General features: G+C 40.6%; 1 protein-coding gene across 3 annotated transcripts; it reads left to right on the forward strand.

The window, feature by feature from the left end:
* The first annotated feature begins 645 nt into the window (after positions 1-645).
* On the forward strand, positions 646-27,826 carry PRKCI (protein kinase C iota). 3 transcript variants are annotated; one of them, XM_068200271.1, is made up of 18 exons: positions 646-1,124; positions 8,247-8,368; positions 12,773-12,862; positions 14,208-14,258; positions 15,469-15,554; positions 16,581-16,721; positions 17,605-17,659; positions 18,151-18,209; positions 18,680-18,856; positions 19,584-19,681; positions 20,450-20,536; positions 21,133-21,268; positions 21,766-21,853; positions 22,814-22,939; positions 23,042-23,121; positions 24,068-24,157; positions 24,474-24,589; positions 25,328-27,826. In XM_068200271.1, the coding sequence occupies exons 1-18, from the start codon at positions 1,009-1,011 to the stop codon at positions 25,413-25,415; spliced, it is 1,806 nt and encodes a 601-aa protein (XP_068056372.1). In that variant the 5' UTR covers positions 646-1,008; the 3' UTR covers positions 25,416-27,826. The 3 variants fall into 3 exon arrangements, with proteins under 3 accessions (XP_068056372.1, XP_068056373.1, XP_068056374.1); XM_068200272.1 differs by lacking the exon at positions 646-1,124 and adding an exon at positions 3,260-3,278; XM_068200273.1 differs by lacking the exons at positions 646-1,124; positions 15,469-15,554.
* Positions 27,827-27,988: the final 162 nt, after the last annotated feature.

Genomic DNA, 27,988 nt, shown 5'->3' on the forward strand with positions numbered 1-27,988 from the left:
TTGTCCAGGTCCCTCGCTGGCTCTCTGGGAGACACCTTTAGGCACTGGAGGGGGCTCTAAGGTTTCCCTGGAGGCTTGCTGTCTCTAGGCTGAACAACTTCTCAGCCTGTCTCCAGAGCAGAGGAGCTCCGATTCGTGGGCCCTCTCCTTTATCTCCTCTGGACTCGCTCCAGCAGCAACACGTCCTCCTTCTGTGGATGGACCAGACCTCAGAGCAGGACCGCAGCACTGCAGGTGCTCAGTTTGAGGTGGAGAATCCCCTGCTGTCCACGCTGCTGGGGATCAGCCCCCTTGGTACTTGGGTAGAACAAGTTTTCCTCCTTGGCTCCCTATCGCGGCAGCCAGCCGCGGCTGAGGCATCCCACAGCCCGGATCCCGCTCCGCTCCCGCCGCGCCGGCGCCACGGCTCCCCCGCCGCCCGCAGCCCCGCCATGCTTCGCGCTGGGCCGTACCAACTGTGGGTGGGGCAGTGACACACGCCGCGCTGTCGCCCCCGTTCCCGACGCGGCGGCGGAGCGGAGGGACCTGCGTGCGCTCTCGCACCCGCCTGACCGGGAGCGGCCGCTGCGGCGGCTCCGCTTCGGGGCTGCCGGTTATCTGGGTGCCGCCGGCGCCGGTGCCCCCCCCCACCCCGCTGCGGCGTGGAGCATCCCGCTCCGCAGGTGTGGAGTCCCGTCGGAGAGAGCCCATGTAGAGCGCAGGGGGACACGCCCGGGACTGACACCCGCATCCCGGGGCGGCGGAGCTGCCGCCCGGCCGCTCTCGGGGCGGCTGCTCCGCCCCGGCGGGGAAAACCCTGCGCTGCCCTCCCGCGCCGCCTCGCGCAGCTCCGCGCTCCCTCTCGGCACCGCTTCGGCGCGGTCCCCTCCCGGCCCCGCGCGTGGTGCCGCCCGGCGCGGGCGGGGCGCGCTGGAGGCGCGGGGGTCGCGCAGCCGCCGCCCCGGCCCGCTCCGAGCCTGCGGCTCCCCCGCTCCGAGCCTGCGGCTGCCCCGGCCCGCCTGCGGGGCGATGCCGACACAGCGGGACGGCGGCGCCGGGAGCACCATGTCGGCTCCGGGCGGCCTCGGGAGCAGCCTCGGCGGGGACGGCGCCCACCAGGTCCGGGTGAAAGCCTACTACAAGGGGTGAGTGCGGGCGCCGAGCCCCCCGGGACGGCCGGGCGGAGAGGAGCGTCCGAAGCGGCGCCGCGAGTGTTCGGGGTACCCGGCACGGGCTCCCGGGGATACTCTTGGCTCAAGCCCTGGGTATCCCTGACTTTTAGGGGAGGAGGGAAAGAGCGGAGGAAAAACATTCCACGACTAACCGGCCGTGCTGAAATGGATGTCAAGTGCAGGACTGGTGTCAGGGTTCAGGGGGGAAGTCGGATCCTCCCTTCTCCTGGGGTGGCCGTCCCGGTGAACAAGGATGTGCCTGAGCAGCCTCTGCCCTGCTCACCCTGCTTCCCTTCACCGCCAGACCTTGGCTGCCAGTAATAAGTACATATTCCTTCATAACACACGCCAGAATGTTCGGGATCCAGCTTTGGTCCTGGTCTTTCTATGTTAAGTGATGTTCAGGACTAAAGGAAGAGAATGTTTATATGAAAATTTGTTTCATGGGTTCTTAGGGTGTTTGCCAGGGACCAAGCAATTTCCAGGGGAGTCTGTGAATGGTAACTCGGATGCATCTACTGTCAATTATGCGTTGGCTGTTTAAAAAAAAAAAAACAACCAAAATACTCGATGTCTGCGAAATGGAAATCTGAATTTTGTGGGCCTTATTCAGTGTGTCTCCAGCAATAACACACAAAGGAAAAGTTCTGCCTTGGGTTCACAGCCCACTGTTAAATAATAACAGTTACAGGACTTAATAAGTTTCAGTGCAAGGGTTGCCAGTAGTTCACTGGGCCATTAAGTTTGAGGGGAGGTGATCTAAGCAGAAAACAATGTAGGTTGCATTTTTGGATTAAGAGTGAACACGATGCTTTTGATAGCTTCCTTCCACTTATATGTGTTAAGCACAAGAGGAGGTGTATTACATTTTCAGTATTTGCTCTCTGCTATCTCTAGCTGTGTAATTTTAAGGAGAGGTATAGAAACTACGCTGAGCATTTGGTATTTGCTGCTGTGTTTGGTTTCTGGCTTGTGTCTGCTTTGGGGCTTTTCTTGACAGGAGTCTGTAGAAGTTACTGTAGAGACTGGCACAGTCTGTGGCTTTAAAGGACATGTGAGACACTGTCAAAGTATGTGAAATTCTGAGCTCTTTGTTTCACAGTCCCTTTAATCTACTTTTTCTTAAGGAAGCAAAGATGCCCCTGGCTATCAGCTGGTAGAGGTGTTCATTTGGTCAGACAGCGAGCTAAAATGGGAACTCTTCTGAGTGAAAACCATTTATTTTTCTTCTGCTGGGTCAGTTTTAATCTTGATCATTTCCACATGCAATCACATGGATTCTTGCTTTAGCGCAGGGAGGAAGCAGCCCAGGGTTGTGGGAGTGAGGAAAAAAATCTGCTACGTTGGGCAGGAATGCTGGCTCATGACACTGGTAATAATTTCACAGGCGCTGGAATGTTTCTTTTGCGTCCTGTTCATTGACTTTTTATCTGTTAATGCACTTATCAGTTTAATAATGGGATTGAGTCATAGAGGGTGTTGGTTAACCATTGTGAATACCAACAAACTAACAAGCTGAATGCCTTGGTCATGCTTTATTCTGAGATGTAAGCAAATTATTCTCTCCACTTTCTTACAACAGAAAGACTCAAGCCCCTTCTCAGACTTACACTATCAAGTGGATATCAAAGCCAAACATTTTACCTGCACTTACCCTGAAGTGACTCGGAGATGAGAACTGAATGCTGATACCAAGGGCAGCTTTTTCCTTGATCTTCTAATAAACTGTCTCAGAGCTGGATGGAGGAATTAATGGGAAACAGTGTTAATCAGGAAACGTTAATCTCTCCTAATTTCCTTTTAATGGAAGTATTTAAGTGGGTTGTAGAAGTTATTGGGAAAGTCTGGCTGTGAAGGTCTTTTCATCTTCCAAAAAGAGTTTCTGGTTAAAAAGAAAAAGAAATAAAAAACCACCAAGACAACCCAACCCAGCACTTAGAAGCACAGATTTGTTCTTGAAACGTTTGGGAATCTGATAGTTGGGATACTTGCCTGGGGCAAAGGGCCGAGCCTGAATCCCCAAAACTCGGCTGGGTCTGGCCAGGAGCCCAATTGCTTTTCTCGGCCGAGACAAAGACTTCACACAGGACCCTTTGAAGAGTCTTTGTTTCATTGAACCGTGCAGTGGTAATTCTTTATCTGAAATTCATGAAATATGTTAAAACGGGACCGAAAATTTTCCTAAAAAGGAACACAGATCATGAGAATAAGGAGATGGGGAATTCCCAGAGACTTGGGAATTAGAGCATTAAGTTGAGCTCTTCCAGGTATTTCCTTCTCTCAGTTAAACTGTGCTTATCTTCCACATGGGATTGGTTGTTTAAAATTCTTAAAATAGTGTTACATATTTTAAAGAGGTGCTGTGATCTATGCAGTGTGTGTAGCAGAGGTTCCTGAGGGGGGTTTTAGGAATTCACTCTGTTACTCCAAAGGTAGATTTTTGTTGATGCAGTAACAAAGTGTAGCAGCTCCCAGTGTAGGGCACTGAGCAGCATCTGTAATTACAACCATTTCAGTGCTCTGATGATATTCAAAATTTGCCTTTTGTCTTACCTCATTTGCTGGAGATGCTTTTTGTCAGGTCAGTACAAGAAGTTGTTACGTCATTCATACCTATGTTGTAGGAGTAGGGAACAGGTAGGAATAATTCACTGCTGGTGCTCAAGGAATCCTGTAGAATTCACGCTGATTTAAAAAAACCAAACAGCTATAATAACCATTTTTCTGTCACGATTAGGTCTGCTATCATGTATTCTTTCAGTGCCCGACATAGATGTTATGCTGGTTTTAGCTGTGTAGGCTGTAATGTAGGTTAGATTTTTAATAAAAAGGGGTAGATACCAATGCTTTGCCCGCCTTCAGTTTGATTTGGTTCAAATTAAGAACACGCCTGACAGTCCTCTCATAATACATGGTAAACCTCCTTCTTTTCTTAATTTTAATTACTTAATTACTTTAGTTACATGAGTGGGAAAAGTGTGAGGAGAAAATAAATTTTAATTGTAAAATCAAAATTTACCTCCATAAGGATTTCCAGAGAATTAATTTCTTAAGGATTCTGGAATTCTTGCATAATTTCTTTTTATTTTTCTTTATCTTGGGCACTTTTTTGGATCAGTTCTTCAGTACAGCGTATTCTGTTGTCTGCTGACAATCAAGTTCTTTGTAGGAGAGCGTTCAGATTAAGAAGACTTTGGATTCAGCCTGTGAATACATTTTCCCCCCTTCTTGCTGTTTTAATATTTATTTAATTATTACAATCAATATTAATTTATTTATTTTATTAATATTTATTTCTGACAATGTATTTTCTGCCGAAAAACAGACTTGAGCAGGGGAAAGCAATATTTTACATGGTTGTGAATGGCAGTGGCTGCACCTCATGGTATAGAAATTACCCTGACACTGCAGAATTCCCCAGGAGTCCTGTGGGGGTTCATTGCAGTGACCTCTAATTAGACCTTTCCAAAAGCCTGAATGACTGGCCCAGGTGTGTGATGCACGTGTGGATATGTAGGTAACACGTATAATGTGTCTGTACATTTCCCCATACATGCTATGGGATATGTGAGGCTGCAGGTGGACAAGGCTAAAGCAGTAGTGTCTGTTCTTACAGGGTTGTTCTCTCACAGGAGTTTAGGATCAGAGAGAGAAATGAAGCACAGATATTGAATTGTGTTTAACTGTAGGCATTGGTTTTGGAGTTTTTGTGTTGGATGGTTCTTTTTTTTTTTGTTAAAGGATGTTACAATTCTTGGGTGATTTGTAAAAGAAAGTGAGGAAAGCTGTTTGATCTCAGGAAGGTGGACAATATGGTTTTCTATATGTATTTAAAATATGTTCTCTACTGTGTTTAGGTTTGCCATTTGCCATTTCTCAGTCTTCCTAAAATTTATGTTTTACTGATTCTGGTATTTGCAGGATATTGACTCAGACAGGCCTTCTAGTAGTATGAATAAATGATCTTCATTAATATTTATGAAAGATAGAAGTGATAGCATTTTCAGTGAAAGTAATTCAGGACAAGTTCTGTCTTGTATATTTGCATGTTTCCTACTCACAGGTCCCTGGTTAAGACTAACTACAATAGTGCTAAAACAAATTGTAAAAAGTCTGGTGCTTCCATAGTAACAGTTAATTGGCACCTCCAGAAGTGGTGGTGCAAAAGGTGTGCTTGAATCAGATTTTCTTCTGATTTCCTGTGTGTGCCAAGAGGGGACAAAGGTATTTATTTCACCTTGGAATGGCTTTATGACAAACATGCATTTATTCCAAGCAGTGTATAACCTTATCTTCATCACAAGGAAAGGCCAATTGTCAAGAAATTTTTTCCCACATCTCAGTAAAAGAAAACATTTTGTATCTTTAATGCAAGTCAGCAGGCTGTGGTCCATATTCACTTTCCTTTGTCCCTTAATTTGGCCAACTAACTTTAATTTAAAATGCAAAATTTTTTCTCAGTGGAGTTTAGCTTCTTCTTGGCTTGAGTGAATGCAGCTTTTTCCTAACAAAGACATCATCAGTGCTGTGTTAGGGGCAAGAAGTGTGGAGACACAAAGGTGTGACAGCAGAACCATTGTGAAAATGAGACCTGTGTCAGCAGGAAGTGTCAGGGTCATCACGGGAGTTCAGATGGCAAAATAAAGCAGTAGGGGGACCTGTAACCTTTCAGTTCCTGTGTTATGTAGATATTACTTGTGGAACCTTGTTTATACTTGACATCATCTTTCTCTTTTAATATTGCTGTTGGCTAGAGTTCTCTGAAAGTCTGATTACTGTCTGCTATAGCAGAAGAGGTATTCCAAATTATTTGGTAACTGTTTGACACATGTCCTGCTAGAGCTATTAGAGTAGTAATTTAGAGAACATGCTTAAATTCCAAAATAATTAAACTCCTCTTTTTTTCTGAAGGAAAACTGGTTTGCTACTTAAAGGTGCCAACAAGTAGTAAGATATTTTAAATTTTTTTTCATTTGGTACCAGCTTTTACTTTAGAGATATGAAGAGATTCCAAGGCTGTTCAGTACATCTTAACATTGTGATTTTTCCTTTTTGCTGCAGTACAGATAAGTCTATTCTAAGTGAGCTTGAATCATCATATTTGAAAATGTGCTGAGCAGATTTTGCTAATATATATATAATTTAATCTTCAGTTTTTGCTGAAGTGATTAGTCTCAAAAAGTGTGGTCTGTAACTTTCTGCTTTTCTGGCAGTAGTAGTCATTTGACAAACTCTCTACTGGCTAGTTCCATTCCAGAAACCCCTGCAATGTAAATTTAGATAAATATAAATACTCTCTCAGCACTCTTCAGAACTATTTTTTTTTGTTTAAGAACATATTCCACAGTGAATATATCTGTGCTAAAATGTGAATTGAGGAAGGGTTGGTGAACTTAGTGGAGCTGCTAACTAAGCAGGGCCTTATTTCCTTCCCAGAAAAACAGGACATACAGGTTAAGGCTTTGCCTGCTAATCCGGGCTTGCTGTGTGGTGGCTGTGTGTCCGTGACAGTGACATGCTGTCAGATCCACCTTGTTGGGATTGGGTTCCCAGCTGGTGTTTCGGTAGAAGATGAAAAGGGAGACCTTTGTGTCTGAGAGAACAGTTTGCTGGGTTGGATGGATGTGACTGGGGCTTTCAAATAAAGCCCCATGTGCTGTAAGTGACTGTGCTGTGTCTAAATCCCGGGGTCCAGTTGTTTGTTTTGCATTTTGTCTCACGTGGAAAGAACTGGAGGGATTCCTCTCACAGATCATGTAGCAGCTTTCTGACTGCTTTATTCAGATTTTGAAGAGATGTTGTGTTCATCCTGGGCACACGCCTGCTGTATTTACTGGAGTCTGTCCCCTAATTTAACCTAACCCGACTGATGATGCTCATAAATCCAGAAGCTGGCTCATTGTTCCTCCACAGTGCTTAGGAATTGCCAGTTGATTCTATTCCTGCTGCTGCTCTCAGAGGAGCCTCAGGCAGGCAGTTTGGTTTTTGTGTGCTCTCTGCCCCTCCTGAGCACTGTTCCAGTTCCATAATCACAGCATTTTATGTTAAGTCACCTTCTTGATCTCAATCTGCCCGTGCACATGATGATTTAAAGATATTTAACTTGCTGCATACATACACCTCAGTGTGGTAGGAACCTTGATGGGATTTCTGACCAGGTAAAAACTTTGTTGCTTCAGTTATTTTTTTTAGCTCCCCCAAACAGTCCTGGGCGCTGGCACCCACCAAAGCAATTCCAGCTGGGTGAGGTTTTTCTGGGAAGATTAATCTGGTAGCTCAAACATGGAGCTTTTATGCTATGTTTGAGGAGTGTGTTGTAAACAGCCTTCCTCTCACTGTGTGTCCCACTTCTTTTGTTTAAGGGTCTGAGCCCTGTCACCTGTACCCCCTTAAGGCCCAGCCAATACAGTGGGCCAGCTTTTTTTGCTAACATATAAAAACCAGGTTAACTCACTTTTAATTATCACAGAAATACCCATTCTGCATAACAGTAAAGCAGTACATTTAAATTCTAAGTATATGGCTCTCTGTCAGCCTTCCCCTTCATTGTGTGCAGCACCACTCTTTATTCAAAGTCCCTTTGAATATTTACACATGCCCCCAAATCTGCTAGGAAATCTGTTTAGTATTTGTCAGTTATTTTTCATAACATCTACACAATCAAAATTTAGTTTGAGTAGATGTATGTGTTTTTACATTTTGATACTAATAACTGTTAAAGAGGAAGTAAAATCAGAAATATGTTTTGAACATTATTCAAACATTTGCAGCGTTTCATTCTTGTGTTTCCACTGATGTAAGAGATCTAATTTCTTCGTGTAATTAATGTCTGCTGACACTCGCTTCATGGTTACTTGGGCATGAAATCTGAGTTTTTCTGAAGCAGATACCTGGAGGATTAAATGTGGAGTAATAGAAATCACTTAGAGCCTGACTTTGCTATAGGAAGGGAACTTAGGTACTTTATTTTACTTTAACATTTTGGAGGGAGCTGCAGTAGGGATGGGGTTAATATTAGTGGTGTATGGAAGGTGTTAGAGATGATGTGTTATGTTCTGTGGAATAGTTTCTGAAGTTTACTTTTCTCTTTCTCAGGGACATCATGATAACCTATTTTGAGCCTTCCATCTCCTTCGAGGGACTGTGCAGTGAAGTTCGAGACATGTGCTCCTTTGACACCGAGCAGCTTTTCACCATGAAATGGATTGATGAGGAAGGTAAATCAATGCTCATCGATACATTGCTCAGCTTCCCAGCTTTTCTGTCCCTTTCATCTTTTCCTTTCCCTCTGCCTTCATAAGATAAGCTTATAAAGCATAGAATCTGACTCCAAAAATAAGTTATCCTATGCCTTCTTAAGTAGAGCTTAATGAAGATCTATTTGTTTCACTCTACTTAGTGTGTAGCTTGCTCTCTTTATAAGTCTTTGTAAACCCAACAAGACCTCAGTGACTATGAAAATGTTAATTCAATGTTTGGATTTCTTCTGAAGGCAACAAAGTACTCCTTTATACTGCTGAAGATTCTCTTTATATCTTGTATTTTTGAAAGAGTTGAACAGTCATTAAGCTATACAAATTGCAGTCTTAATCTAAAATATTGATATAATTTAATGTATAGTTAAGTTGTAAGTGTAACCAAAAACATTTTATCTCAAGTGTTAATATCAGCTGTTACTTTAGGAACCTAACGTCTATTAACACATAACTAATAATAAAACTTTTTCCAAATACTAATGTGTAGTAACTTTTCATCAAAGTGCAGTGACAGCCTTGATGGAGAACTCATCTCTAGTGCTTATATTATCCATCTTAAAGTTTACCTTGGATGAAAAGAGTCCAGAGCCTGCTCTCCATGTTAACAGATGTCGTCCATTGAGCTGTGTGTGTACAGTAGTAATTTTTTTTTGAAGGTTATTTGTAGGTTCTGTTTTCTCGGTGGAATTAGTTCATCGCACACGTAGGTTTTGAGCTACAGCTACAAGGAAGAGCCCTCTGAATTATGAGATTGCTGCGGAGTTATTTTAGCTGATGCAGTACATAAAAGGCTGCAGTGTGCAGTGATTTGTTGGCTCTGGTTGGTGTTTGCATGCAGCCATCAGCATAAATGGTGCTTATGGAACTGTTTCCTCCCGTTTCAAATTGGGCTACTGCCAGTTTATTCAGCCTCAAGCTAAACGTGGAGCAAAGTTGACTTTTGGCAGTGCCATACAGGCAGGTGTGTTGAAGATTATGTGGTCTTGGGAGTCTGAGCAGGTGGGGTTTTCTTTTCTCCTCATCATTCCAATGTTATTTATACCAGGCAGATGCAGTACAGTAAAATGAACAGTGTTTATGACTGAGCTGTGCAGCAGAGCTACTGGGAGTTGAACATTTACCTCATAAAAAGCTGGCTGTGTTGTTTCATCATCAAGAAGATAATGGTCTCCTCACTGCAGGGGAGGAGTCTGCAGTGTCAGTCATAGCAGGAAATATATATTTTTTTAATAAATTTTATGTACTGATTCAGTAATTTACTTGAAGCCACAGTTTGTTCTGTCTCAATTTCTGCTCTTTAATTAGAGATAGGCTTATTAAAAAAAAGGAAGGTTGTGGTTTGCCTGAACTATTTTGATGTGTAGGATTTGATTTTCACAAGCAATCCATGTTTGCTTTAATAATTGACTTACGGTTTAATGTCAGTGGAGAAAAAGTTAATCTGCCAATGAGGAGTGTGTTTAAAGCAAATCCTCGTGTCTTTATTGTGAATAATTCTTGCATGTACAATACCTGGCTTCTTGCCAAGCTCCCTGCCTCTTCTCTCAGCACCACTCTGTAGTGTTTTCAGTTGATATTCTTTCTAGAAACCTGTTTTGCTTTACTGGAAAATTCCTGTATCACATCCTCTTCGCCAAAACTGAAGTTCACTGTTGAACAGTAGCATGAGGAAATGTGTGTGCTGTAGGCTGGTACTTGTTACTCATGCTTTTTATAGTCTGAGAGAAGATAAGGGGTCTGGGGCATCACTGCTTCCTGACTGAACTGGATTTACCTGGACACTGAGGTTTTGATTTGTCATAGAGTAAATGCCTTTGTAGGATGAGGGCTTCACTCATCCTACAGTAGTGTAACTACTCTGATTTCATAGAGGTAATGGCACACAAAGATATAATTTAGTTGAGTGGAGTTGTTTCCAAAATCTCCAGATACAGCTGGTAAATAGAATGATCTTAGAAATTTGATATTAGACAAATTTCTATTTTTTCCATATATGGTCAGTTCAGCTTCACTCTGCCTTCTGAAACATCCTGTGGGATGGACACTGGCCTTGTGTGTGTCTTCAGTCTGTTGTTTCTCACTATATAACTCAAAAGTAAATATTTTCCTATATATCCCAGCTGTCTTTGTCTGCAAGATTTGTACTACTCAAGCCTGTTGAGAGAGATGTCTGTAAACCTTCTGTTCTGAGTTTGCTTGTTCTTGAGACCCTCTTTTGCTTCTGCCAAAAGGAAACACAGAACTGTTTGCACAGGTGTCGGAAACAAATGAAGAAAAACTGGTTTGTTGATTCTCATAGTGAGTCTGAGTAAACACAATTGTTCCTTCTCCTCCCACCCTGCTCTGCAGAGTGTAGGTTTGTGCCCTGGGTGGGCACTGTCCAGGTGTCCAGCTGCAGGGGGAAGTGGTTTGGTGGAAAATGACTGGTGGCTTCAGAGACTCATCTGGGGGATTTTGATGTGCAGGAAACAATAAAGACAGAACACTGAAAATGGGCCATTTACATTTATTATTTGTATTTTTTGCAACAGCATAGAATGCATAGAACCACAGAATGGTTTGGGTTGGAAGGACCTTAAAGATCATCTCATTCCATCCCCTGCCTTGAGCAGGGTCACCTTCCACAGTCCCAGGTTGCCCAGAGCCCCATCCTGTCTGGCCTTGGACACTTGAGAGATGGGATGGCCAGAACTTCTGCGGGCACCCTCTGCCAGGGCCTCACCACCCTCACAGGGAAGAATTTTTTCCCAATATCCAATCTAAACCCTGTCAGTGTGAAGCTGTTCCCCCTGTCCTGTCACTCCATCCCTTGTAGACAGTCTCTCTTCAGCTTCCTTGTTGGCTCCTTCAGGTTGTGGAAGGCCACAATTAGGTCACCCCAAAGCTGCTCCAGGCTGAACAGTCCCAGCTGTCCCAGCCTTTCCTCATAGCTGAGTGCTCCATCCCTCTAATCAACTCTGTGACCTCCTCTGGGCTGGCTCCACCAGGTCCCTGTCCTTCCTGTTCTAAGGGGAGATACATTGGAAACAAATGCGTTGGGATACATTAGAAACAAAACTAATTCTCTGGAAAAACTTCTGTGGGGTGAGTTGAAGTACCTCCTGCTGCTGGGTGTGTGGTTGCACTGAAAAGCTTTAGCAGTGGCTGTATTAATTTAGGTGCCTTGCAGTATTAAACACAAAGAGAATGGTTAATGGTGTGTTGCTTGTGGACTTTCTGACTGTGGTGTTGACTGAGGACGCAAAGCAGTAAAACTTCCAGACTGGATCCAGTTTAGCTGGGATGGAAATGATTCTGCCTTCCTCCAATGTGGTTACCCATAACCAGTTTGCCACTTAAGGACATGGAAAGTAGTATTTCTGTTAAAAATTAGGAATATAGAAAGGCAGACTTATAGTATGGGATTTGGGCTAAAAATAAAGTTTTGTTCATTCTGGAGGACAAGCAGGAAGAGATAAATCCCTTGTTCTTGACCAGAACATCTTGTGTTGATGAAGAGGGGGGAAATAAGTTGAGCTAATAACTAGAAGTATTTTCTTTCTTTGGGGCAGTGGTGATGGAGATTCAACATTGTTTTTAAAATGTTTCAGTTACAGTATTATTTTGAAAAAGGCTTATTCTTTTAGGGAGCTAATTTTTTAATAATGTTACTAATCTGCATCAGACACCAAAGAAAACAGAAAAGTTTGAGAAACTTTATCATCAAGGATTTGGCATGTAATTTAGTCTGCACCATCACAAATGGTCAACAAAACTGCAGTTGTTTTACTAAAAAAAATAAGAAACAAAGCCAGCCAACTCCCACCTTTCTTCTGCCTTGGTGTCCTTTCTTTAAGGGATTTTATTTCGGATAGTTGTGTGAGTGTGAAGGTAGTAGGTACAAATCAGAAAAACAGGGTGTTGCATTTGGATTACGTTATTTGTCAAAAGTTTCTGTTGAGGTTTGAGGAGAGACTCAAGCTCCTGGTGCAAGTCTTGGCAGTGCTGAAGCAGCTGTGAAATAGAATTGACTCAATTTTAATTAAAAATCCATTAAATAAAAGGTAATCTTAGAAGGCTTTTAGGTGCTGGAATATAGCCTGCACCTCCTGTACAGAAATATGTGTAACCATGCTTGTAGCAATGATGTTTTGTTTTTATGATCTGCTTGCCTCTTGGGAATATCCCATATTTTTATTTTCCCTGAAAGAACTCAATATGACTCTATTTTCATATATACTCTTTGAACAGTGTTAAAAAGAAATACTACCACATTTGAGAATATTGGATTTTTTCTACAATAATTATCCTGGAACCAGCTGTGAGGGAGCCACTGAATGGTATGGAACTGACTGGGTTGAGTTTTGTGCTATTTTCTTTCCACAGGAGATCCATGTACTGTTTCCTCTCAGCTGGAGTTAGAAGAGGCCTTTCGGTTGTATGAACTGAACAAGGATTCAGAGCTTCTGATCCATGGTGGGTAAAATTTACTGAAATTTGCTGCTGCTCATGTTTGTACCTGTGAATGAGTGGAATTCTTACCTTCCATTCCTGTGCCTTTCACACCCTTCTCCCCTCAGGCCTGTGGCCATCCTGCCAGGGGAGGCTAATGACCATTCACTGTGCTTTTAGCTCTTTTTTAAATTAAGGGAGAAAAAAAAAATTGCTGTTATTTAGTCATGAAATGCAGCCTCTGTTTCTTCATTCATTCAGCCCAAGTGCCTTGAGACACATGCTGACTGAATGGTAGAAGTGATAAAGTACAACTTATTTATTTATTAGATTTATAAAGTTGATTATGGATAAGTGCTTTAGAGCAGCATCTCTATTAGGAAAAAAAGTTAATGAGCTCCATTTGTGATGGCAGGTTAATGTAAAGTTTGACTTTTCTAAAATTAAGTACTTCAGTTTTAAACTTAATAATATCATGCCCCTGTTTAAAGTATAGCTGCTCAATTTTTATTGTTCAGGGTTATATGCCTATTTTGGCAGCTTCTCCAGAGTATTTTTCTAGCTATTTGTAACTTTTATCAGTAGAAGGTCGATCTTGGTTTATCAGAGGTTAGAGCAGAAAAGTCATCATTATGAAGTGTTGGTGTGTTACACTACAGAGTCTTAACAGGCTCCTTCTCTTAAAAAGATGCAAAATATCTAGTTTATCACCAAGCCCATTTGAAGGGAAAAGACAACTTTCCAGCTTCCCCCAGAGTTTTAGAAAGGGGAAGAATATGATCCATTTGTAGATACATTTTACTCTTTCTGTGCGGATCGAATTTTTCATCTGCCCTTTCTCCATTAATTTTTGTGTTTGTTAAGCTTCTGATTAAACTGGCACCAGGGCTGTCTGTCCACATTTATACTTCTCTCTGATCGTTACTGAAGCCAAATAAATTGGAAAAGATGGGTAGTGTTACTGAAGCTAAATAAATTGTGGGAAAAAAAATAGTTACATAGTCAACATCCTCTGTAACAGTTAGGACACTGTCACAGAGAACATTTATAGTGTTTGGAAATCTTGATTAACTGTGAAGATTGGCCACATGAAAAGCCAAAATCATTACTTTTTCTAGTTACTGTCTTTAAGAAATAGCTTCATTTATTCTGTGTTTTGAGTGTATTTCTCCTGTATGTCACTGCTATGCCCAGCAAAAGGGGTTTGTGGTGGTTTGCAGCTCACCTGTTCTTACAGAAGGTTTTGTTGAAGTGCAGTCAGTGCTGTTCTCTAGATGGTTGAATGCCTTTCAGGAGTGTTGTATTTAACACAAAGATTTATTTTCTGTCTGAAATGAAAGCTAATCAGAAGTTCATGCCTTTCTTGCAGTATTTCCTTGTGTCCCAGAGCGCCCTGGCATGCCTTGTCCAGGAGAAGATAGTAAGTAGGCATTTCAGCTAAGAAATACAGAAAATCAGTTCAGATTTCCTGTCCTAGCAGATTATGCTGTTCTTTGGTTTGGCATCCTGCACTTATGAATATTAATAATGTGAATCTGTAAAAATCAAATATTGAAAAGGAATAGGAAATCTTGCTAAACTTAATGTTTTTCACTTCTGAATCATTGTTAATAAGCATTTCACATTCCTGTTAACTACCCATGTCACTCTGCTTTCCTTGCTTTTGCCTCTTCATTCATGACAGATTTTTATCCTATTCCTGTCTTTTGGGGAGTTGCCAGATTGCTGGCTGACAATTGTGAGCAGAGGCTTGTAACCAGTGATAATGACTTGTCATGTCACTATTTACAGATCTGTGGTTAATTCATTTGAAATTGATGTTTAGGTGCTATCAGGAGGATTCTCCAAAAACCTCTAGTGTGTTAACTAATGTTCTAGACATTAAAGAGGTTATTTCCCCCCAGTCTTAAAATTTTATAAAAAAGGGTGTGTCTGTTCTGCAGACAAGCATCTGTCAGCTTGGTGTCCAAACCTCTGACCAATCCAATCTACGTGTGCATGCTGAAAAGTTAACTTGGGCAGAATGGGTAATGCTGGTTATCTGAAAAATGAGGTTGCAGACTACATCAGAAAGAGATTTACAGCTCAGTGTAATTTTTCATATCTTAGTTTTCAGTTTAAGTTTCTGACATGCCTCAAATAATGAAAAATAAAGTAATCATTAAAAAAATGAAAAAAAATTAACAGTGGCAGCTGTGGATTTAAAACACTGGAGGATTTGTCAAGCAATCTTGACATGCTTGTAAATTGTAAATCGGGACATGCTCCCAATTCACCTCCCTTCCTCATTTCCCTTCCCCAGTTTCTCCCCAAGTTGAGCTGAGGTATGTGTATACTTTGCACTCAAGTGCTTGTATCGTTTAGACAATTTACCTTCTCTTGACTCGCTGTTCTTTTAACTTCAGAAAAATCAGAATTAACTTTGAGTTGATCAGGATATTCTACTTCAGATGTTCTCCAAAACTTAAAAAAAAAAAAAGGAAAAGATACTTGGAGCATTCCTCTCTTTCTGTAAGGAGCAGGAGTGAAACTTTACTCTGCAAGTTACTCTGCACAGAAGCCTCCAGGAGAAGATGATGTAGTTCTGTGTTTGTATTTGTCTGGATATAATCCTGTGTTTTTCCTCTTAGAGTCCATTTATCGCCGAGGCGCCCGCCGGTGGCGAAAGCTCTATTGTGCAAATGGTCACACTTTCCAAGCCAAACGATTTAACAGGGTGAGACTCTTGTTGGGTACTTAAAGCCATGATACAGGGATGTCTTATTTTCATAATGATGATGCCACTGCCTTGAAAAGTTATCAGGTAGTTTTATTCTCATTTTTGTTTTTTGTCTATACACTTCTGGTAACCCTGTATCTTTGGGAAACTTAAGCAATATTAAATCATCAGGAACTTGAAATAGAAAAAACCAAAACAAATCAGTTGCAATTCACTGTACATATACGCTGAAAGCATAATGTCAAACTCCTGTGTTCCCTTAAAATCTTCCCAGAGAGCAAACTGGAATGTATTAGATGGCTAAAAGTAGGTACTCAGTTTTTCAACTTCTATGAGTAAAATGGTCTGAACTTGCTTATGATGCACAGACTTTTCTTTCATGACTTTTAAAGGAGAAAGCTGAGATGTTTCTCCAGGCAGCCTGTTTCTGGTGCCATGTAATCAACTGAAAATAACAAATCATGCAGAATGTTTTCAGGAAGCAAGGGTCAAATATCATTAGCTAAGGACCAAGAAGGCTCTGCTGTGTTTAAAAACAGCAACAGCAAAAACCAAACCCAAAATATTTGAGAAATTCGGGTCCCTTGACAGCTTCAATAATCTTTCCTTCTTCTCTAAGCTTAGTGTATTGTGTGCTTAATACTTGAGATCGTCTCCACTAAACTTCATCTTGAGCATCTTCATGTCTAACTTCAGCTTTTTTGTTATTGTTTTTTGGCCTCATCTGGGTTAAAGGCTGTCAAGGCATCACAGTTAAATCAGTTTCCACTCTTGCCTCCTCCATGGGCACCTTGTTTTCAATGGGCTCTTTGGAGTTGTTTTGTGAATGTCCTTCAGCGTGTGGTGACCTTCCCATTCGCATTATCTGGTTGTTTAAGGTGTTGAAGCTTCTGCTCTCCTGCCTTCCTGTAAGGACTCGCCTACAGAGAAATGAGGAGATGAGCTTGGTTGATGCACGTGTGGCTGGATAGTTTTATTCTTCAGTTTTGCTCTTTAATGAGTTTCATTGGTTTCTGGTTGCAGAGAGCTCACTGTGCCATCTGCACTGACCGGATATGGGGCCTGGGGCGTCAGGGCTACAAGTGCATCAACTGCAAACTCCTCGTGCACAAGAAGTGTCACAAACTCGTCAACAGTGAATGTGGCCGACACACACTACAGCCAGTAAGTAAAACTGACCTGATAAATTGTCTCAAAAAAGCAGCAACCAACCAATTAAACAAATAACCCCCCCCCTCATTTTATACTGTTGGTTTTCAAACTGCAGCCTGCAAATAATCACAGTAGTTGAAACATAATTTTTATAGTTACCATGAATTTTGCAAGAAAGTTTGGGGTTCACCAAGCCAAATTGCAGCTTCTGTCAAGACAGGAGTCTAATCTGCACATCTGACACTATTTCCCTTGTCACATATAAGCATATAAGGGACGTTTATCTCATCCTTCACAGGGACGTTGCATAGCATGTATATATGTACACGCTATTTTGCATCTTCAGAATGGATAGGTGGAGTAAATTCTCTAAATATCTGATAGATTATTGGATGGTTTCCTATTTACAGCAAAGGAATATGAAGAGCAGAAATTTTGACTTTTTTCCCAAGAAATTCAATCATCCTCAGTTGTTAAGTCCCAAGAAAAATTGAGATTATTACTGCTCCTGGTTTAATAAAGCAGACAGTCAAGTCTATATTTTGGGAATTCATTTGATTAATCCTTCTTTAAAAATTGAGATTATTACTGCTCCTGGTTTAATAAAGCAGACAGTCAAGTCTATATTTTGGCAATTCATTTGATATAATCCTTCTTTAATATATATACTGCTGAAGGACTTGAGTTTTTCTATGTCGTGACTTCCAGAAAATAGGGAAAATAAAGAATGCGGTTGTTTATTTAATTAAGTATGTTTTTAGTAACTATGTTGGCCTATAAAGTTAAAATTAGCTATATTATATACCTCAAGGATCTTTAATTTCATTTATTGACTCTAAAATAATGTGTCTGACACTTGGACAGTCTATTGCAAAAATCCTGTTTATGTTTGCAGGAGCCAATAATGCCTATGGATCCATCATCGGTGCATTCAGATAATGTAGAAACAGGTAAGAGCAATCATTTTTTTCTTTAAATTACTATAAGTTGCTGAAAAGTGAACTTTGAAGTCAAATTATTTTAAAAACCCTTCTTTACTTTTTCATAGAATAAGAAAAATAAGACAGCTTCTTAATGCTAAGGGGTGTCTAAATATAAAAATTCCAATTTTCCACATCTTACCAGTTTCAGAAACTTGACTAAACAAAGAAGAATTTATGCTGTCAGTTACATTTAGTAAGCTGAGTACTTCAAATGCCATGATCAAGCAAAAAATCCCAAAAGCAAACCCTTAACAGCATTAGCAGAGCTTCTGCTGGAGTGGTGGCCAGACATGTTTATTCTTGTGGTAATCAGAGTGATGGTCCTAATGCCAGCCTATCTGTTTTGAATACTTGCAATTGAAGCATTTAAACTGTGTTTCTCTGACTGTGGAAATTTTAAGGCAGAAGAAAATCCTGTTGTGTTGCAACATTCTAATAAATTTTTCTTGTACCTCCAGTGATACCATACAATCCCTCGAGTCATGAGAGCCTGGACCATGTTGGTGAAGAAAAAGAGGTAAAATATCCAAGCTAACTCTGTACATAGAATCACAGAGTATCTGAAATTGGAAGGAGCCCATGAGAATCTGCAGAGATCTTAAAGCCTGTATGTCTCAATTTCAAGAAATTAGTAGTTTTAATTTGCCACAAACTGAAAATTAGCACAGAGGGCACATTTGTGTTGCTCCTGAGATGTGTGCATGTGTGGCTGACATGCTGCTTTATTTTGAACCTTGAGTTGAGATGTGCTTTGATTGAGAAAGTGTTCTAAATTCTCCCAAAAAATGGTTTGTTTATCTGCCAAGTCTCCTTTGCCTCCTGTGTTTCCCAGCACATACCTTTCCAAGACAGTACAGTCTTAAGATAACAAGTGTTAATTGAATTACTTGTTTATATTAATTTTGAAATCTTGTTTGAAATGCTGACTTTTGCAGTTGCTGACACTGGCAAGGCTGCTTCTTCATTTCAGTGCATCTTTATCCACAGGCAATGAGCATTAGGGAAAGTGGCAAAGCTTCCTCCAGTCTGGGCCTGCAGGATTTTGATTTGCTCCGGGTCATTGGAAGGGGCAGCTATGCCAAAGTTCTGCTGGTTCGACTGAAGAAAACCGAGCGCATTTATGCCATGAAGGTGGTGAAGAAAGAGCTTGTCAACGATGATGAGGTGGGCAAGGTGTTCTCAGGGAATTGGGCAGCTCTTCCAGACAGATCCAGTGTCCCCCCTGAGGTGGGAGCCAGGTCTGGGCTGCAGCACTCAGTGAGAATTCTACATGTGGTTTCTTGTACTGCTCTGTAGGAGGTTCACAGGGCAGGTAGCCAGGTGGAGTCTGATTTTCATATGTTCAAGTCTGGGTTTTTGTCACAAAGAAATCTCACTGTGTTATTTTAATTGCTTGTTAAATCAGACCCCCATCTTAGCAATTTTTGCACAGTGATTAGTGAAAGCATGTCAGAAATTGCACTATTAAACTGCTAAAAACTTCTTGTTACTGTGGATTTCTCTTGGGTTTCTTTAGACTACTCTGAAAACATTGGAATGTCTGTAGCTTGCTGTCCAAGAGCTTTTGCATTTATTTCTCAATCTACCATTGATTCCTTCTGCATTTCTCGGTGCTACTTTACATTTCCCTGCACCAGTTTATCTTTTATAGATCAGTGTGTTTTAATTCCCAAGGTGCTTACACAGTGAGGCTGAGAGTAGAGGACATTCAGGAAATAAAAAGTATGCTATCAGCTATTGCTTCACATTTCAGAACTATATGATATTTAATTTCTTGCAAGTAAATCAAGGACAGCAAAGCCCTTGAATGTCTTTCTGCTAATCGTCATTAATACTTGACCTAAGAAGTGCAACAATCCTTTTCTGAATGTCACTTTCCTTCAAAAAATAGGATATTGATTGGGTTCAGACAGAGAAACACGTCTTCGAACAGGCCTCAAATCATCCCTTTCTGGTCGGACTGCACTCTTGCTTCCAGACAGAAAGCAGGTAAAGGTCATAAATTAATAATAGAGAAGTCTTATTAAAAACATTTCATCCTATCAGGCACCTCAAAGGCCTGAATTTACAGCATCAAGTGTTAAGTAGCAAAGCCAATGTTTTTTAAATCTTTGTAGTATTTTGTGATCCAAGTGCCATCCATGTGCACCTGAGGTTTTCAGATGGGAAAATGTAAAGTACTGGTAGATTTGGTGGGAAGGACTCTGGACAGGAGGAGAAGTGCAGCTAGTAGGAAAAAAGGGTTTGAGAATCTGTGATAGAAGAGAATGTAGAATGGAGGGGGAAAAAGGCTTGAGATGAAAATCAAAAGTACAAAAACCGAGGAATAATTGTCTCAAACTTGCCTGGATTCTTTGAAGACAAATCTGTGAGCAAGACTCAGAAAATAGAATGTGAGTTTTCAAAAGGAAAACCAAGTAATAGAGATGAAAATTATTATTTTTCTATTCTATACAGTAATAGAAACTGATGTGGCTCCATACAGTCACGTGTGTAGTAATGACAAGCAGTACCTGTAATGGATGAGGAATATGGGAACATTACATTCCTTTAGCAATGAAGGAATTATCTAGAGAAACGTTGTATACTTGATTTTTAACTCTGGGAATTTATTCAAACGAGGGGAAAATGGTAAAGCCAGCCATGGTGCCAGAGACGGGAGGAGTGGAATGGGCATTGTTCTGTAACAGACCTGTAACATCTCACACCTCTTTCAGCCATGCACACAATCATTGGTAACACCCCTGTGTGTTCCAGGTTATTCTTTGTTATAGAGTATGTCAATGGAGGAGATCTGATGTTCCATATGCAGAGGCAGAGGAAGCTGCCGGAGGAACATGCCAGGTGTGTCTCATTCCAGATTTCTTGCATCGAAACGGTGGTTTTCTGACACAGTGCAGCGGTGCAAAGATTATGAGGGATGAGCCAGCAAATCCTCTCCAGATGTTAAGGATTTAAAAAATGTAAAACTACATCCTCCTTTTGCTGCTACAAGCCACCATGCTTTTGTTTCAAGAAGGAACTGTAACAGGAAGCGTTTAGATGTTGTTTGTATTGGCATTATTCTGTATGACTTCAGTCTGCTATTTTTTTCTAGAAAAACAGTTTTGTGGTATTTTTTTAATGTCTAATGATATCAATGTGTTTCTTGTACAACAACCACTACCAGCTGTCCAGGCAAATGCTGAGTTCTTGGTGCATATGCTTAATCTCAGATGGTGAGATAAAAGGCATGATTGCAGGAGGCATTACTATTAACTAAAGACAATTTTTGAAGTGCATAGAAACATTTGTATGATTATAAACAGTTTGCCATTTCTCTGTGGAAAAAGAATAGAATACTTGGGATTGTGTATAGAAAATACCATACTATCAAGACTGTGTTATTGTGCTTTTGGGTTTTTGATTACTTGAGTAATCAGTATTTCTGTCTACACTAGGTTTTATTCTGCTGAAATCAGTCTAGCACTGAACTATTTACATGAGCGAGGGATAATCTACAGGGATTTAAAACTGGATAATGTGCTCCTAGATTCTGAAGGGCATATTAAACTCACAGATTATGGCATGTGCAAGGTAAGATCTAGTTTCTTGCTAACCAGGAAAATCAACAATTAAGAAATTGTTATAAATTAAAAGATGCAGAGCCTTTAAAAGTGAAATTTCAAGGTCTCTCTTTGTACAGAGTGCACACAGGCTGTATATTCACTTCACTTCCACATGTGGATAAAAGGCAAATGTCAGAGTGCACAGACTACACTTACATGTACTGTTTATGTTTTCATAAAGCTCCTGGATCAACTCGTCTGGGAGGGTTTGGCTGAAATAGTCAGGATAAGGTGATTTCAAAAGAAGTTGAAATTATCAGTGACTTGCTTCTGTTTGGATTCTGTGGCACTGCCCATTTCCCCTGGGAAAACTTTTGTCGTTACAAAGACACTGGAGCACGGCTTTGACTTCGCCATGGAATTGCCATAATGCTGGTTATTCAGGACTTAATTCAAAGTGAAACTCTTAGCAGAGGAGTGAGGGATCTTCAGTTAAGTGTATTTTCTTCCCATCTTTTCCTAAAGGAGGGTCTGAGGCCTGGTGACACAACCAGCACATTCTGTGGGACTCCAAACTACATTGCGCCTGAAATTCTCCGGGGAGAGGATTATGGTAAATGGAATTTCTTGTTGCTACTTTCTGACTTCTGCCTTATCTCTTCTTATTGGAGTTGTTTAAGCAGTAGAAAGTAAAAATCTCCATTAGACTGTAAAAAAAATGAAAAATCTCCATCTCCGTGATCAGTCTGGATTCCACGTCCTGTCTGAAAAAGTAAATAAAGCCTTCAAATGAAGAGCAGAAAACATCATGCAAAGCAAATGAGATACTCTGCATTGCACATTTTAAATTCTTTTGAACAGTCTTGAAGAATAACTTGAGTCTTCCAAATTTATTATTGTTTATAACTGTTTTAGATACTGCTAATGATATACTTGCAGTCTGGAATTGTGTTTGGTTTTGGAGCTTTACGTTTGGCAGCAATGATAGATAAGATACAAATTCATTGCAAAAAGGCCTAGATAGTAGATGTCCCTTTACATTTTTTTTTTTTAATTTACCATCTTATTTCAATCAAATGTTTCTTTCATGCTGGCTTCAGATACTCCTGCTTATCACAAGCTTTCTAGGCCAGCCAGACTGTATCAGCCCCAGCCTGGCTACTGGGATTTCCTTTAGCAGTGAATAGTAGGGGAGATATGCTTTGCTCCATGAATGAGTGACTTGTTGCTATTAAGACTCACACAGTCCCTCCTTGGCCTTATCTCCCACCCTGGATAATGCACTGTTGGTTAGTAATGACTAGGCTTAAATATTATCTAAACCTTGGTTAAGGGCTTAACTCCAACCTTCAACCTCTTTGCATTTCCTCTGCACAGCATCTCCTCCTGTTGTGTACATAATGATCCACGTAATGTCTGCTGTGGTCGTTATCTCTCCTTTATTCAACTAATTGGAAAGACTGGCAATACTTATATTTTTGAACTGGTTCTTCTCTGTCTGTTTTTAGTCCCAGAGGTGTTGGTATTTTTGTTGTGCAATATCTCCAGTGGTGTTTTCTCTCCTGAATTCCAGGCTTCAGCGTGGACTGGTGGGCCCTTGGTGTGCTGATGTTTGAGATGATGGCGGGTCGGTCGCCGTTCGACATCGTAGGGAGCTCTGACAACCCTGATCAGAACACAGAAGATTATCTCTTCCAAGGTAAGTACATGAGCGTTCCTACACTCCAGTGCTTTGCTTCTACTTAGCCTTTAAACTAACTTCAAAGATGCAAAGGCTGATAGGAACCTTGTTTTCTTGCAGTAATTTTGGAAAAACAGATCCGAATTCCCCGATCCCTCTCTGTGAAAGCAGCAGGTGTTCTAAAGAGTTTCCTTAACAAGGTAAGAGCTGATGTCCTTTATCTGCCATATACAGAAACAGGGTACAAAAGGTGAGAGCCCAAAGCAGAATTTCAGTGGGGCTAGGGGCCCTATTCCAGATACTTCTCTTAAAATCTGAAGCTCCTGGTTCTCAGGCTGGGATTATGAGTAAATTCCAAAGTGAGAGGCATGGAAATGCTCCAGGCGACTTCTTTAACCTGGAGATTGAGCAAACTTACCAAACTGAGTTTGGTTTTGAGAGAAGCAGCTTAGCAAATCACTTGGACAGCTTCTGATGACTTCTGATCCTCCTGAGGCAGGATGAGGGGGTTGCTCACTGCTTGCTGGGGGCTCTCCAGCCTGAATGCCAGAAGGTGCACGTGTGGTAGTGGATGATGAGTCCAAGCACTTGCTGGTTTTTAGTGAGCGTTACATGAGTGGGAAGAAAGAGATACAGGAGAAACCAGATTGGGATAAATTATTCTAAGAAAGTCACACCATTCACTAAGCACTGTTACAGCTCCCTGGTAGTGTTTGTACCTGGAAATGGAATTGTCTTGTTCAAATAAGCTTCTTTCCACAGTATTTACCAGGAGCTGCAGTTACTGCCCCAGTGTGATCTCCTGGCATAATCTGTTCAGGGAGGAGCAAGGGAAGGTGTGGGGAAAGAATGAAATTCATTGGTAATCTAACCAAGCCTGCTCTAAAACCTATGGAATGTTTAACAGGTCTGAATGAAAATGAAGAAAATCAGCATAATCAGTTACATAAAATTCAGTTAAGGGCTTCCATATATTCCTCCCTATTTCAAAGGGTAAACTGAAGCAGTTTCCAAAATAAATAATGCTAATTTAGTTCTTCAGCATTCCTTGTAACTCTGATGTTTCATTTGTCATGGGATTTGTAACATTGGCATTTTATTCATGTGTAGGCTGTGGCATTAATTTAAAATATTTTCCTTGCGCAGGATCCAAAGGAACGCTTGGGCTGCCATCCTCAGACAGGATTTGCAGATATCCAGGGACACCCCTTCTTCCGCAACGTTGATTGGGATCTGGTATGTGAATGCCTCCTGCCTTGGCTGAGGTTCTTTGCATACAGTGACAATGTTGTTTTGAGCTTGACAAAGCTGTTTTGAGCCTAAGAGAGGACCTTAAGCTCAAAAACATTAAGCTCTTAATTTATATTGTACCAAAATTACAACAGACAATCTTTTTTCCCTTTTACACACAGTAAATGTAGTAGATTACTGATTACTAGAATGATTGTAGAAAGTATAAAAAAGAAACTTAATAGTAATTTACAGCCTTGTTTAAAAATAATTCAATAGGTGGTAACTTACTCTCAGTGTGACTAAGTGCATTTATTCTTAGATGGAGCAAAAGCAAGTGGTGCCTCCATTTAAACCAAATATATCTGGAGAATTTGGTCTGGATAACTTTGATTCCCAATTCACCAATGAACCTGTGCAGCTCACTCCAGATGATGAGTAAGTAATGTAGAATTTAAGAAGTTCAGAGAAGAGAAGAAGGTTTTTTTTTTTTTACTTGTTTGGGTGTTTTATATTGTTAGTAGTCAGGTGAGATTATCCTGGCTGAAGAGCCTTTATAAAATGCATGAAAAAGTGCTTGATTTTGGTAGTGGATTGGTAGTTCCTTACTCTTTGAGAGAACCTGATTTGGGATGGGGAGGGAAGGACCTTTCTAGTTTGATTGAACTGCTCCTGTTCACATTTTAGAAATTTTTATGGGGTTTTATATAACATTCACATAGTATATAAATATAAACAGTGTATATTGAATGTTACCTATGCACCTTAATCAGGTCTGAAATCTAACTTCCTTCCTCATCCCTTTCTAAATACAGACTGTACAAATTATGTTTAGAAAAGTTGCTGATGCAGGTGCAGTATCTATCACATCCTAATGTTTTCAGGTCCTTACAAAACTGACTGTTTAGGGCAAGTTTGGAAACTGCAAACCTTGCAGACTGCTTTGTGTGTTAGTGAGTGAAGCCCAGTCACTGCTTTTGAGGGGTTTTGTGTTTTGGTACCATTATTGGGGTTAAAAAAACTCAGTGGTAACTGTAAAAGTAGAGAGGGACAAAAGAGAGAAGGGAAATTTTCTCAACTGCAGCCCACTGAACAGTTTAAATTTTAAGTCAGACTATCAGTTAATGTTATCTTTTTAATTTTGCTCAACTAATGATTGTTTTTTAATCCTAATAGTGATATTGTGAAGAAGATTGACCAGTCTGAATTTGAAGGCTTTGAATACATAAATCCTCTTTTGATGTCAGCTGAGGAATGTGTCTGAATTCTCCATTTCTGAACTGTGCCAATTGTTACTCCATTTGTTTCTGCATGGATAAACATCTCTCCATTTGGATGCACTTGCATAAAATGAGTAACTCAACATCCTGCCCTTGCCACCACCTAGTGTGAAGTTTCTTTTTGTATTGATTGTTGTCCAGGATAGTTGTTATGCTGAACCTTCAGCTGCCAGATTTAAAATGTTAGAACTTTCTAACAATTTTGCCAAATTTGAATTTTAATGCAGGAGTTGGTCTCTGGGGCTCCTGACTGAACAAAGGGTCTGACTGTATAGTTTGCCAGTATAGTGTTCTGAGCAAGGAAAGGTTTTCAGTGCTTAATGAAAACAAACTGCATCAGGTGATGTAATAAATTATCCTTCAAGGATTTCAGGTATTTCAGCAAGAAGAGTAAGAACTTATCAGTTCTGTAGTTCCGAATCTCTTCTCTCTGAACATCTGATATCCCTGTTCTAGACATAGAAATTAGAGCTTTGTTCATGCCCTTCAGACTGAAATGACAGCAAGGAGAGCAGATATTTACACTGAATAGGTCAAGACTGGCTGCTTTCATGGGGAATATTGATCCTACCATGAAGGAGACTATTAACTCCATATCAGAATTGGTAGACTTTGCTCCAGCACTCACACTAGGAACTGTACACTGATACAAAGAGTGCCTTCCTAGCCTGGCCCTTTCAGCAAGGGTTGGACATGGCATCAAGTGTCAGTTTAATTAAAAATTCATTTAACTCTTGGAGAAGTTTAAATCTGTACAGAGTAATTCAGCAGTAATGGGCAGCTAATACTGAACCTCATCCTATTTATTGCTTTTATACTTGCTGTCTGAACTGCATCAGAAGTGCACACGGTACAGCCACAGCCTGGAAAAGGGCATTGGTTCCTTTTTTATCTTACTGCCACACTGCTGAGAATGAGTTCCACTTTGCCAGTGGAAAAAGCATATCTAGCACAAAATAGGTGCTGTCCACAATGACTCCCTTAACTTCTGCCCTTGACTGTACTCACAATCAAACCTGAAATGTTGGTAGCAGGCTCAAGGAAAGCAGTTGAAAGAATGGGCCAAACTAGGACTAAGAGGTGTGTTTCTTACATTTCATGTTAGTAAGCAGTGTAATATACAGCACAGATAAATCTGATTTTTAATGCTAAAGCAATAGTTATGAATGTGTTGGGCTGAAGAAATGCCAAATGTACCATTTTTTATTATTATTTTGGGGAAAAGGGATTAAGAGACATTGAGGAAAGGAATCTGTGTTGTGTAAGAGCCGTAAGAGAAGATAAGTGTCACTGAAAGCAGATTTGAGAATCTCCAAGCACAAGTTGGCAAACATTACCTGATGCTTTTAGTAGACTTTTGCTTGGCCAGTGTTTTTCTGTGAAAATCCTTGTATGGCAACACTAATTTCATAGCACAAGTTTTCTGGTGTATGTCTGTTCACTTCCATGTCAGCTGCAAGCAGAGAGATTGCACAAACCCACACTGGTGTCATGGTATGAGATTTAGTTCATGTTTTTCTTTGCAATGTGAATAGGAAACTCTTTAGTATTATGCTGAGTTTCCAAAACTGAGAAGTGATTTGAGGGGCTTCAGTTTCAGGGAAGCATTGAACCTCCTCACTGTTAAAAATCAGGTTTCCTTAAATTCAAGTTGCATCTTTTCAAATGTAAAATATGAGAGTGAGCCTTCCTTTAGAGAGCAGCTAATGGGGTCAAGTGAACTGCACTATGTGCAGTTTGAAAATGGTGATTGTTTAGCCTCTGACTCCCGTACCCACATGATCAGTTTAGACATCAGGGCATAACTGATATTAAACCTGGGAATCATTTAAAGCAAACAAGAAAAGCCTTGTCTCTACAGTGACGTAATTTCCTATGAGGTATTAAAGGAAATAACTTTATGTAAGGAATGACCTTTCTGCCATTCTTCACAGAAGAGTAAAGCAAAAGTTAATTTTTTTTATAATGTCACGGAAAAAGTATTTTTTCTATTTACATATCTAACCATTAAGAATGTTGCAATGACACATACCTTAAATTACAGTAAATCCATTCTTAAACTTTAATTTTCTCCGAAGTGCCATGATATTAACTGTTATTTTTCATTGTTAAGCATACAGCAACTGTCATAAATATTCAGAAGGGACATTGGGTGTAAACAGTCCAGTGCAGTAGGTTTTGTTTTTTGGAGAACGTGTCTGCATCAGAAGCATGATGTATTTATGTGGAGTAACCTCTTTTTTGTACACGAGTTGGATTCCTATGGGTGCTCTGCTAGTTAATATTGTCACTACTATTTTCTTGTTTCATGTGGAATATGGTCTTGAATGTTGTTGTGTAATCATTCCTTTTATTTGTGCACACTTTTTACTTTAAATAAAACATTTATATTAGACCTCTGTGTGTTAAAATCTCAGAGAAATACTGTGAAATGCTGGTCTTTTCTTGGGATCATCATCTGACCCTTTTAAACTATCCATATCCCATGGGAGCCTTGCTCTAATCTTTTCATTTCCTGTAGAAAATTGCACTGGGACGGGCCACAGCAACCCAAGAA

The sequence above is a fragment of the Anomalospiza imberbis genome, chromosome 10, assembly GCF_031753505.1.
Source record: "Anomalospiza imberbis isolate Cuckoo-Finch-1a 21T00152 chromosome 10, ASM3175350v1, whole genome shotgun sequence".
NCBI lineage: Eukaryota > Metazoa > Chordata > Aves > Passeriformes > Viduidae > Anomalospiza > Anomalospiza imberbis.